Source organism: Mobula hypostoma, chromosome 4, assembly GCF_963921235.1.
Source record: "Mobula hypostoma chromosome 4, sMobHyp1.1, whole genome shotgun sequence".
Classification (NCBI taxonomy): Eukaryota; Metazoa; Chordata; class Chondrichthyes; order Myliobatiformes; family Myliobatidae; genus Mobula; species Mobula hypostoma.
In genome coordinates, this window is record NC_086100.1 from 37,394,567 (window position 1) to 37,408,428 (window position 13,862).

General features: G+C 39.9%; 1 protein-coding gene across 2 annotated transcripts in view; it reads right to left on the minus strand.

Moving 5' to 3' along the window:
• Positions 1-13,862, minus strand: part of rnpepl1 (arginyl aminopeptidase like 1) — a 75,171-nt gene that overhangs the window by 14,636 nt on the left and 46,673 nt on the right. For both annotated transcript variants that reach the window (XM_063045638.1, XM_063045637.1), the window contains exons 3-7: positions 12,751-12,902; positions 10,165-10,281; positions 7,073-7,308; positions 3,189-3,302; positions 1,728-1,840 (exon numbers count right to left, since the gene is read on the minus strand). In XM_063045638.1, coding sequence (XP_062901708.1) covers positions 1,728-1,840; positions 3,189-3,302; positions 7,073-7,308; positions 10,165-10,281; positions 12,751-12,902 — 732 coding nt within the window. The remainder of the gene's footprint in view (positions 1-1,727; positions 1,841-3,188; positions 3,303-7,072; positions 7,309-10,164; positions 10,282-12,750; positions 12,903-13,862) is intronic.

The following is a 13,862-nucleotide window of genomic DNA, read 5'->3' on the forward strand; positions in this document are numbered from 1 at the left end:
TTAGGGCCTCTTTTAAACAGTGGAACAACATTGGCTATCCTCCAGTCCTCTGGTATCTCTCATGTTACTAAGGATGTTACAAATATATCTGCTAGGGCCCCGGGGCACTTGCCTCCCGTAGCATCCAAGGGAACACTTTGTCAGGCCTGGACAATTTATCCATCCTAATTTGCTTCAGGGTAGCAAACACCTTCTCCTCTGTAATCTTTACAGGGTCCATGAAGTTGATACCACTTTGCCTCACTTCTATAGACTCTGTATCCATTTCCCCAGTAAATACAGATGCAAAGAATGTAACTAAGATCTCCCATATCTATTTTGGCTCCACACATGGATTACTATCCTGGTCTTCTAGGAGGCTAATTTTTTCCCTAGCAATCATTTTGCTCTTAACATACCTGTAGAAGCCCTTGGGATTCCCCTTCACCTTGTCTGTTAGAGCAACTTCATGCCTTCTTTTATCTCTCCTGATTTTTTTTCTTAAGTGTTCTCTGACATTTCTTGTACTCCATAAGCACCTCATTTGTTCCTACTTGCCTATATCTACTATGCATCTCCTTTTCTTTCTTAACCAGGGCCTCAATATCTCTTGAAAATCAAAGTTCCCTATACTTGTTATCTTTACCTTTTATTCTCAAAGGCACATGCAAGCTTTGTACACTCAAAATTTCATTTTTGAAGGCCTCCCACTTTCCACATACACCTTTACCAGAAACAGCCTGTCCTAATCCACACTTGCCAGATCATTTCCAGTGTCATCAAAATTGGCATTTCTCCAATTTAAAATCTCAACCTGTGGATCGGACCTATCTCTTTGCATATTTACTTTGAAACTAATGGTATTGTGGTCACTGGATGCAAGGTGCTCCCCTACACAAACTTCTCTCACCTGCCCTGTCTCATTCCCTAGTAGTAAATCCAGTATCACAAGCTCTCTCATTGGGACTTCTATATACCGAGGAAGAAAATTTTCCTGAACACATTTGGCAAACTCTATCCCACCTAGCTCTTCTACAGTATGGCATTCCCAGCCAATATGTGGAAAGTTAAAATGACCTACAATAACAAGATTATGCTTCTTGCAACAGTCTGCGATCTCTTTACAAATTTGTTCCTCTAAATCCCTAGGACTGTTAGGTGGTCTGTAATATAGCCCCATTAACGTGGTCATACCTTTATTTCAATCATGCTATTAAATCATGTCTGAAGCAGATTTTTCCTTAATGATTATTACAAATAAGTAAGACTTTTAACTGCACTCTAGTTCATTACTGCAATGTGGCGATGAGATTTGTGTAGAAAATGGTGAGTCTAGGAGCTGGACAGAAGCCAAGCCATAGATGAATGCCAGAAACTCCAAAAGTGGGAGTAGTCTAGCCCACTGAGATCAGATACAGCCGATTCCACAGTGTCAAAATTTAGGTGAAACTAACACAAAAGATAATATAACAGTAACACTGCTTCTTTTGTGGGAGGCATTGCCCTCAGTAGCTCAATTTCCTGAAGGGTTCCACTTCTCAGTAAGGTCACGGAACAAAGCGGTTCATATAAATCATACATCTGTGCATATAAAATGATATGCTATTCCATTGGACAATGCAGTTTTCTATTAATATTGTAGTGTTTGATGTAAATGAGATGACACAGTTGCTAACATGTTTTCATTTAATTAACATAAAGTAGACCTTAAAAATAAAATTTAAAATTAAACAAGTTGCTTAACTTACTCTAAGGAAAGAGTCAAAGCACTTTGTATCACCACAGAGCTGTGACAGGTAGTATACAAAGCAAAATCCCTTTTCATAGGTGAAGAGATTCATCAGACTGCTGGGATTGACTCCTGTATGGGTATATGGAAGAAATATTACATGTACCCATCTTTGATCACCAAAACATTTTACAAGTAGTAGATTTCTTCGATTTCTTTTGGTCTAATGACTCCATTTCCTTCATACTGCATGCTAGTTCACAAAAGCTTCCTGCACTTGGTTATATAACAAACTGATTTACGATTCCACCTGCTTTAATTCAAGTTACAAACTTCAGTTTACAGCAGCAGTAACACTAACCTGTCATAATAAAATCAAAAATAAATCCAAGCATTCTGAGAAAATTGCATCTGATCAACAATTGTGAAGATTAAAATCTCCTGAAGATTTCATTCACAACTATTCAAGCTTTCAACTCCTCTTTTCAACTGAGAGTAAAGGAGATGAGCGTTAAACATTCGGATGACAACCTATCCATAGAGTTGGTGCTGCTTTATCATGATGGAGATGCTATTCGCTTTGGCCTCCTCCAGCATGCTGGTGTTATAGTGTGTTTGTCCTTCCAGCTAATCCTTAAAAATCTTTTGTAAGGAACTTCGGTGGTATTGTTCCAGGATTTTCAGGTGCCTACTGTAGGTGGTCCGTTACTCAGTTCCATACAATAATGTAGGAAGGACGACTGCTCTATCGACTAAAAGTTTTGTTTGAACCTGTAGGTCGCAGTCTTCAAAGACTCTTTTCCTTAGTCTTGCATAGGCTCCACCAGGCCTACGCGGGTGGTCATTAATCTCTGAGACAATGTCATCTTTTGAGGAGAGGATGCTGCCTGTTGAAGGAAGGTCAGTGAGCCCCTAGTGGGCAAATGAAATGCTTCAAAGATGATGTCAAGATCAGCCCGAAGGAATTCAACATTATATTTAAAAACTGGGAAGACATTGCACTCAAGATACACCTGGAGGAAATCTGTCCATTAGGGAGCTACATTGACAGCGACCTCCACTGTGGCAGAGGACAAGTGGCACCTGCAAATTGAGAGACTGATCAATCAAAAACCCAGCCACTAACCACTGCCACCAGTTACTATTGCTCACACTGCACCAGAATATGTGGATCCTGGATTGGCCTCTACAGCTACCTGAGGATCCACCAATAGACAACCCCTTAGTACATCATACCCAGCTGGAGAGATTGCACTACTACTATTCAGGTCTAAAGAATCTACCAAGCAAGTTTATTACATAAATAATCTACCATTATTCACAATACCTAGACTGAAAGTGCCATATTGCCATATTTCACAGAAACTGCCAAATACCAGAGAATACTTGTGAAAAAAAAAGTTGTACTTTGATATCTAAGAGTTTATTTAGTCAATGCAGCAGATTTCATTTTAGTTGCAAAGAGAGGTAACATGGATACCTGGCTCAAACTTCACTTGTAGCCTGCTGACAGGACTCTCATCTCCAAGCAGTTTTAGCTGACGATGTAGTGCTTCTAGTCGGAAAGTGGTTTCAAGACAAGTAAAAGCAGCCCCTGAAAGTAAAATAAAACAGTATTTTTTTCTCTACCTGAAAAATAGCTGTTTTCCTGGTGCTAAAATTTGAATTCTCTGCATCTGGCATCATTCTTTTGAATAGGTGGACAGGGCTAGATCCCATGCGTGCATTGTGCCACTTGAAAACATACATTGGGTAACCACTTGTCTTTTAAATGTCAGGCTATAGGACAGTACACACTAACATTTTGACATGACTTATGGCATGGACTAGTGTATGAAATGTGTGTGAATGAAGAGTGCCCCTACATGCACAGATTAATAGCTTATTCGTTAACAGTGCTCTGCATCAAAAAACAAAACATTTCCTTTGGATCTAAAAGGAAATCATCTTTGAAGCAAAAAATGAAGGGAATCATATTCATCTTGGAAACAAAATGTTGTGAATTTTAAATCTCAGGAAAGCATGAAGGTGCTGCTTCATAATGCAACACTTTCAATAAGATTATTTGCCATTGTGTTCCTTGCCAGCCTGTTACAATGATGCCCAAATCACATGCTGTTAAAATACCCAATCTTTCACCAGACAAACAAAACCACACAAGCCTCATTTAAAGCAGGCCGAATTTTTAATCATTGTTTTCTCCACATAAAGTGCAAAGTGAAAGATAAATAACAAATTCATCTTTAGCTGTCAGCATTTCCAGCATTCCTTAAGGCTCCATAAATAGTTCTACCATAACAACAACCAGAAACAAACACCAGTCGGGCATCTATCCACTTGGGATTTGTGATAAAACTAGAACATGTAAGTATGCCAGTATCTGCACATTTATGGACAGTGGCTTTAAATAAGTCACATCAAATACCAGTCATATCACTTATTATTCCCTTTGGCTGAGTTGTCAATCATACTGGAATAAAGTGTCTGAAGCATTGCCAGATGCTTAAAGTAAATATTGCAGTAGATTTAAAGGGACCTGCGGCTATTTCTGAAAGATCTAAAGTGACTATACATCTCAGTTGATGTGGAATTGTTTAAAGTTTATCACTAACAACAACGGATTTTGTTTTTATTTTCAATGATAATTCCAATCAACTTTATGTCATACATCTTTTAAAGAAGATGCAACAGGGTTTTCATTGGAATAGCCCTGTATCTTGATGAAATAACAGCATTTGGATGAACATGTGGATGACGTGTTGGATAGTGGAGCAGTTCCAAAAGCTTAATACTGGTATTTACCATGTTAAAATGGCTCAATTTTGCTCCTATTTTCTATGAGGAAGGCAAGATTCATTCTGACTTTTTATCAGCTTCTGGAACAAGAGGGTATATTACTGCAGTCAAAACTCATGGAACCACTGCAGCTGTAAGAACAGCGGCTGAGAAGTTGTAAATAGGCCCAATATCCCACCAGCATTTCAATTCTGTATGCCAATGTTTGATGATATTGTAAGGCAATGAATCCATTTGGAATGGCCTGCACTGTGGTGTTGCAGAATCTCCAGGACTGTGGTGCTGAACACCCTGTTCTACTTATATTGTTAAGGGGAGCACAGCTAGCAGAGCCTCTGCCTCACAGTTCCAGACACCAATGGCCACTTTCCGTGTGGAACTTGCAGAGTCTCCCTGTGATCACAGCTGTTTCCTCTGGGCTATCCACTCTCCTCACACACCAATGGTACCTGTAATAGGAAGATAACTGGCTGCTGTAAATTGCTCGACGTTGTAGGTGAATGCTGGAACCTGGGGGAGGGGATGGGAATATGGGGAGAATGATACAGAGGGTCAGTGTAGATGGGTGGATGATGATCAGGGTGAACTCAGTGGGCCAAAACTTCATACGACTTCAACAGTGTACACAAATAGGGTTCAACTACTTATGGTATTTCAGGTAGACTACAGAAGTACTGACATTCTGAGTGACAGCACCATCCTCATCTGGCCAGGTTAAATAGACACGATTTATTTATAACATCAGTGAAACCCTGAAAGCCCAACACCAAATGGCTGGGGACCACAAGAGAGCTACCTTAACTACAGCAGTATGAGCATTTGTGGATGGAGAATAAACTTCCATCAAACTTCAGATCAGCTAAACCTCCCATGCAATAACAGTGCAGAAATTTACTGGAAATCAATAAAAGTGCAGATGTTAGAAACACTCTGTTTCTCCTCTCACAGATGCAGTCTGATCTGAAGTTCAATTCCAACTCCCCTTCACCATTCCCATTTCCCTCTCTCACCTCATCTCCTTACTTCCCCATCACCTCGCTCTGGTGCTCCTCCCTCTTTTCTTTCCTTTCCTCCATGGTCTTCTACCCTCTCCTATCAGATCCCCCCCCCTTCTCCAACTCTTTATCTCTTTCACCTATCAGCATCCTAGATCTTTACTTCATCCCTCGCCTTCTCCCGGTTTCACCTATCACCTACCACATTGTACTTTTTTCTCCCCTTCCCCCACCTTCTTCCTCTGATGGCTCATCTTTTTTTCCAATGCCGATGAAGGGTCTCGGCCCGAAACGACAACTATTTACTCCTTCACATGGATGATGTCTGGCCTGCTGAATTCCTCCAGCACTTTGTGTGTGTTACCGTCAAACATCCAATGTGCGGAGAGAAAGGAAAACAAATTGTGCAAGCAATAAAAGTAAGCAAACAGCATGCAGAACAGAAGTTTTACAACAGATATGAAGCCAGGCATCACTGCAACTGGAGCAGACCACAGCCTCATTTCAGCGCAGAGCCAAGTAAATGTCGTGAAGCAGCGAGCAGAACCAGCCCATTGCTCGCTTCCAGTCCCAGCACCCTGACCTTTTCAATCTGGCCCGGCACTTAAATCGTCCCAACATCGGGCTGTTCCTCGTTCTTGAGCTGCTCTGAGGCCCGGACCCCACCGCCAGATTCGTCCCGTACCCAACATTTCCAATTCGGCTCGATGCTTAGTTTGATCAAACATTGGGTCTTCCCTCGCTCTCGGGGACACTGCGACTCTGCTTCAAGCCTGCTTCCGCTTGCCTCTCCATTGTTAGCGATGATCGTTACAAATAAAGTGTTATTAATAAGTTATTCAGAACTTTGCTTTGTTTTGTTTGCCACTGATAAGTAGTCGCTGGGCTTCATCAGTGCCACCTAAACGGGAAGCATTTCCAGCATTTTAAGTTTTTGCCCCAATTTATTCCTGCATTTAACCTGCTCACATATCATTGCAGATATTGATGTAAGCAAGAATCTGTAAGATCAATCTTTTAAAAGCAGGACCCACAAGTTTTAAAGTGAAGACATTTTGTCCAGAGAAGGTGCTTAGTGTGCAGAAGAAATGGCAGTGGCTTTAAATGTGTAGCATAACACGTCCAATTCTGTTATATTCTTCTAGGTGTACTGGATAAAACTATTAAACTGTTTGAAGCACAGAAGTGCCTTTAATGGGATCAATCCTTATCCTAGTTACTTCCTTTCAGGCTGTTGTTCCTCAGTTATTGGTTTAGTACCACTTGCACGATCGCTGGCAATCTAGAACCTAGGACTTCAGTCATTCAAAAGGTTTCCAGTAGCTCAGAAATTATTGAACAACGGGTATTAACAATATATTCCTCTCCAAATGCTTCCTTTCTGAAAAGTTTCTCCTGAGAACATTAACTACAATGTCTATATTTCACCTATTTACTCTAAAAGAATGGAAAATTAGGCCTTAGAACTTGACTTCCACTCAATATTTTCTGCATATTATATCTTACCGGGAATTTCTATAGAAAAAATCATAGCCCATGACATTAGAAAAACTTGCACAGTAGAATTTCTCACCATAAGTTTCTGTGGTAATGCGACGTTGTGCATAGGTTGCCAGCCCTTCACTCAGCCACATTTCTTCCCATGTAGCATTGGTAACTGCATTTCCAAACCAACTATGTGCAATCTCATGGATAACATCAATAATGAGAAATTCATCGCTTTCCAATATGCAGGAAATAATGAACGTCAAACAGGGATTTTCCATTGCAACAATTGGAAAAGAGGGTGGAAGGAATACAACGTCATACCTGAAGGAAAAACACATGGTCACATTTTACAAAAGTTATTTTCTTACAAACTTCCAATGAGGCCACAAAAACCAATAAACCTCAAATATAGTTAGATTTAGATTGATTAATTCTGTTTGATTACATCTAATCAAACATATGGTCGCTCCACCATTGTGCTAAAGAACAAAAGGAAGTCAAGCTGGCTTCCACCTCCTAATAACTACCCAGTGATTCTTACTCCTAAAACACATGGGTGAATGCCAAGGACAAAATACAATTCTATCTTCTGGTGTCTCAATGCTTAAATACCCTGCGTCTGTTAAACCACATAGTCTGGGTTCCCAAATGCTGGGTTACTACATGGATATGCAACTGAAGGCTTCTTAGGCAACTTTTGAATCATACCAAGCATAAAAAAAATTGAATCTCCAAGCAGGAGAAAATCTAGTACCATCTGGACAGTAAACAAATTACAGGTGGCCCGTCTTCCCGAACGTTCGCTTTACGACACCTCGCTGTTACGAAAGACCTACATTAGCTACCTGTTTTCACTAACAGAAGATGTTTTCACTGTTACAAAAAAGGGCAGCGTGCGCCCGAACAGCCAAGGTCCTCCCCCGGAATTGCATTCTAACCGCAATTGCTTAAACACGTGCTTTATCTCGATTTATTTTGTGCATCCATTAGCAAGATGAGTTTTAAGGTATCAGAAAAGCCTAAAAGAGCTCGTAAGGGTGTTACACTTAGTGTAAAACTAGACATAATTAAGTGTTTCAATCATGGTGAACAAAGTAAGGACATAGTCCACGCGTTGAACTTGCCTGTGTCCATCATTCGCACTATTTATACGCAGAGAGAAAGAATTTTGAAAGTTGCCGATGTTACTGTTGGTTCTGCTCGTAGCAAAGTGGTCTCTCTTAGTCAGCATCCAATAATGGAGAAAATGGAAAGTCTATTGCTTGAGTGGATTGATGGGTGTACAAATCGTGCTGTTCCGTTAAGTTTTCTTACACTTAAGGAGAAATCAGTCAGTCTTTTTAATAAGCTGAAACAGAAAGCACTGGACGATGGTGATGAAAATGTTGCGAAAGTGGGATTTAAAGGTAGTCATGGGTGGTTTGATCGGTTTCTGAGGCAAGGGCAGCTTCATAGTTTAACGTCTACCGGAGAGAGTGCTTTGGCTGATACTGAAGCTGCCGAAAAGTTCCCAGCAGAACTGAAGAAAATAATTACAGAAGGTGGTTATTCGTATAAGTGTTTAATTGTGATGAAACTACAATTTATTGGCGTCTTCCCGATTCCGGTAAGTGAAACAACACTGTACACACATTATTTCTACTTTATATAGGCTGTGTATTTTTATGTGTTATTTAGTATGATTTGGCAGCTTCATAGCTTAAAGGTTACTGGAGAGAGTGTTTCTGCCAAGAGCGCTTCCGCCAAGAGTGTTGCCGTGAGATTTTTGCTGCGCTAGACAGTGCTGCAGAAGAGTATTTCTACTTTATATAGGCTGTGTATTTATCATATCATTCCTGCTTTTACTATATGTTGCTGTTATTTTAGGTTTTATGTGTTATTTGGCATGATTTTGTAGGTTATTTTTTGGGTCTGGGAACGCTCAAAAATTTTTCCCATATTAATTAATGGTAATTGCTTATTCACTTTACGACATTCCGGCTTACGCACTGTCTCATAGGAACGCTCTACCTTCGGATAGTGGGGGAAACCTGTATTCTGTTAGGCCAGAAAAACTTAAACATTAATTCATGTTTGAGTTTTACTTTAGTTTTAAGACGCAATACATTTATTATGCAGAGGAAAAATGGGAGAGGACTTGTCCGAGGAAGCCCTGGTTCAACCTGAGCACTAACTGCCTAGATTTTGTCACTATTTCTTGGTACTTTCTGATATTGGACACCATGGGTTTCCTGTGCTGGAAAAGTATCTCAGCACTTACACTGGGAAATCTGCTGCCAAGCAGATCATGTGCCAAGCTCGACAAGGCATAGGCACACACTTCCATTAAGATTATAGAGCTGCAGCAAAGAAAGGGAAGAATAAGGTGAAGCAATAAACAATCTGCTGGAGGAAGTCAGTGGATCAAGCAACATCTGTAGGACGAAAGGAGTTATTGACATTTCAAGTCAAAACTCTGCATAACACAGGTTCCGCCTGCAGATTATTTTGTCTTCAAAAATAAGTTGGTAATTCTTTTACACAATTGCTGTGTTTGTTGTGTTTAATTATTTAAGGTACATATAATTGTTTAAAATTAGTTTTTCAATGTTTCAGAAATGTTAAAAATGTTGCAAAATATTGACAGATGACTACCAGAGGCTTTCAGAAAAGTTTTATGGGACGTTTTAATCCACCCACATCTCCTATTGTGACTTTCAAAGTTCTTCTGACGCACAGGGTCTTGTCACTCAGCTCCAGCACCATCCAGCCAACAAGATCACCCCTTCCAACCTCACTGTTCTGTTAGAGGAGATGAAAAGTGCATGTAGGGCCCAGACAACAGGCCAATCTCAGAAATATTAAGACTATTTGTATTCTTCTTTACAGGAAGTGCTACATCTGCTTTCCACACCACAATCCTGAATAGATGGAACACCACAAGAGTATTCCTAGTTCCTGGGAGTAAAGTAAGGTTGGTATCACAGAATTGGTGACATAATATACCAATTTCCATAACACTGCAACTGTCTCATGGGCAAAGTTTCAAGATGTGAAAATGCTAATTAGTTTCCTTTACAACAGGAAACAGTCCTGACGAAGGGTCTCGGCCTGAAACGTCGACTGTACCTCTTCCTAGAGATGCTGCCTGGCCTGCTGCGTTCACCAGCAACTTTGATGATTAGTTTCCTTTATTACCTTTCCCACATATAAGGTCCGAAGAGATTCTCTGCAGCAGTCAGCCATCGCTCCACTGTACCATTGAGTTTTGCAGTTGCAATCTTTAATAAACAAGGTTCAGCCCAGACTCTGCTTCTGTATGTAAATTCAAACACATGATTTAGCAATATAAAAACCTGAACAATCTGAACAAAACCTATGCATTTCTTTAATGAATTAATGGACAAACCAAATAGGTAATGAAGGTTCTTAAACTAATTTACAAACATCATACTTAAATCTCAGATGATTTGTAGTTTCTTAGGAATTTACAAAAAAAATCAGCTGATGCAACCTACACAAAGCTGAACTCTTGTAGACAGCTGAGACATTCATGCAGTACTGTCAGTCCGGCTCCATTGGGAATACTCAGGCAGGAGTTAGATAGTTTTGGCTCAAGACCTAGTTCTGTTTTTGAGCTCATAATTGGGCTGATAATTCAATGCAGCATACTTTGAGCTATAGTACATTATACCAATATGCCATCAAATCTCTCAGTGATACAAATCAGCATTAAACTCGAGCTGACTGAAGCTCATGTTAGCAGCCTAAGCACGAACTGCAAGGTCTGAGGAGTGTGGTTACCGTAAGGTAGGTACAGCAATAGGCAGATGTTCTAGTAACAGGTTGGGGGGAGTTATTTGTGATTAGCAAATGACTCTGAGGAAGCTCAGATGGGTTCCAACTCAGGCTGAGAATTAGAAAAAGCATTTGGCAGTTGTGGTTGTGATCTTAGGTTGACTTGGAGAAGCTCCCTCGTGAGATCAAGGTTTTAGATACTGAAGATATCTCTTTTGGGCCTGGATACTAGAGATCTTGAGACTAGTGCATTTCACAAAGATAGCCAGCACCTGTTATACTGGGGAAATCTACTATTGCAACAAGAATGTCCTTCTTGAGCTCTGACCCAATGTGTCAGCTGGCACACATCCAGCTAAAATTGTCTAAAATCGCTACCTCAGAAATGGACACAAATTTAATCTTTGCTAACTAAACACTAGTGTGATTTTCCCTAACCAAAACCTAAAGAGTTTTACTGAAATTGCAGAATGCATCATAACAATCTTTCTCTCCTGCAGCACAAACTCAGGGTTTAGATACTTATCAGGTTGCTTTGATAATGCTGCCAAGACTATAAGGAACTGCAGAGAGTTATGGACACCCCTCAGCACATCGTGGAAACTTGCCTGCCGCCTATTGACTCTGTCTTCACTTTACAGTGCATTCATAAATCAATCGAAATAATCAAAGGCACCACCCACCACAAACACTTTGTCTTCTGCGCATCACCCCCCCATCCCCCGTGGCAGAAGATACAAAACCCTGAAAGCACAGGCCACCGAGTTCAAGGACAGCTTCTATCCTGCTGTTATAACCCTATTGGATGGTCTCCTCATACAATGAGATAAACTTGGCCTCACAATCTACCTCATTATAACCTTTCACCTTATTATCTGACTGCAATTCACTTTTTATTAACAAACAAGAGAAAATCTGCAGATGCTGGAAAACCAAGCAACACACACAAAATGCTGAAGGAACTCAGCAGGCCAGCAGCATCTATGGAAAAGAGTAAACAGTCGAAATTTCGAGCCAAGACCCTTCATCAGGACTCATCTGTCCTGAAACTCTCAGCCTGAAATGTCGAATGTTACCACTTTTTAATTATTGTTTTCTATTATTACATTCAATTATTGTTTTCCTTTCTACTACAAGGATATTGCCTGGACTTGAGGACCTAAATTATAGGGAAAGTTTGAATAGGTTCGGACTTTTTTTTTTACCCTGGAGTGTAAGAGAATGAAGTGAGATTTGGTAGCAGTATACAAAATTATGAAGGGCATGGATAGGATAAATATCAGCAGGTTTTTTCCACTGCGATAGGGTAAGACTAGATGTAGATGTCATAGGTTAAGTGTGAACAGTGAAATATTTAAGGTGAACACAAAGGGAACTTCTTCACTCAGCATGTAGTGCAAGTGTGGAACGAGCTGCCACTGGAAGTGGTGCATGCAGGTTTAATTGCAACACTTAAGATAAGTTTGGAGAAGTACATGGATGGAAGGAGTATGGAGGCCTATGGTCCAGGTGTGGGTGGATGGGACTGGATGGAATAACAGTTCCACATGGATTAGATGGACCAAAGGGCTTGTTTCTGTGCTGTAGTAATCCTCCGTGATTATCTCAAAGCAGTGTTTTAATGAAATGCTCTGGATAGATGTTATGCAAAGCAACCTTTTTACCGTACCTCAGTACATGTGACAGTGATAAGCAAATTTACCAATTTAGTAGTAGTAGATAGATTAGATACTATTTTAGAAACATGGATTGTACATCACTGCGTACAGCTATCAGGAGATTAAGTAAACATATTGGAAACTTCTAGTGGAAAGCAACCCACCACCATAGATAATTGTACTTTGATTCAACAAATCTAGAGGTTTCAAGTTTGTGAGTTTTGATTGGGGTAGATATGGTTAAGGGGATTAGATTTAAATCAATGGATAATTAATTACAAAGAGAGTATGAAAATCAATTTTGCGTCTTAAAGTACAAAACACTTACCGTGGACCAATATCTGCAGAAATCAGATCTCCAGCTACCAAGGCCAATAGGTAAGCAGGAACTGGATATTCCATTTGGAATCGATATATGTTCTCTTGCTCATCAAATGTGCTTCTCGTTGCACTCATTAGTACTTTGATACCAGGTGGAACCTAAGAAACAAAACAGAATTAAGAAGAACTTTATTTCCTCTGGTACAGTATGCTTCATATAATCAGGGGCCTAGATTAAGTATTTAACATCATGGATGCCCAGCATAAACTGCAGAAACAAAAAATTCATTCTCCAAAGTCAACATCCTACGCTAGGAAACAAGCCAGGCCCAAAGCCCCACTGAACTGTGACAGCACGAAAATATGCATAATAAACAAATTTGTTTAGATATTCAGCAAGAAGTCTGGCATGACACACTAAGCCTGATACTTAAGAAAGGATCACTCACCACCAAGAAAAAGAAGATGGATATAGAAACATAATGGCAAACTTGGTTTCTTTTTTCTTATGGATTACTAATCATGGCTCTGTTCTATATACTTCCACTCTACTAAAATTATGTAAATTTATGGAAAAATCCACATTCCAAGTTGGAGATCTATCCTTCACTTTCAACACCTATTAAACTGGGCTCTTGTCGTATTTCAGAAGAGTTTCATTTAAGCATTGAATTAAGCATTCATTTAAGCTATTTTAGACCCATTATATTTTTGTTCAGTCACTAGTCTGTTTTTCTCCTTTCTGCCGTTGCCTATGCTTCTTCTAATTATACCAGACACATTGATAAAATGTGCCACAGTTCTGATTGTGAAGGAAACAAGGAAATCAAGTTGCGGGCGCAATTTCAGAGACACTGGGGTAAGCTCTGAACTTCTGTCCTGTGCGTCAGACTAATAATTAGGGTCATTATTGAAATTTCACAAATTTCACTTTCATAGGTGCCAATATTATTTGAGATATTAAGTGATGAGATTTGAAATGCTCCAGTTGCAGAATTTCTGGAGTGCATATTTTGCAAGAAATTCCACATGGAACTGTTGGCACTTCCTGATTGAAGTACAAGCTAGTGTGGGATTTTTGTGTGGGCAAATACAGAAGTCAGAAACTTCCTGCTAACT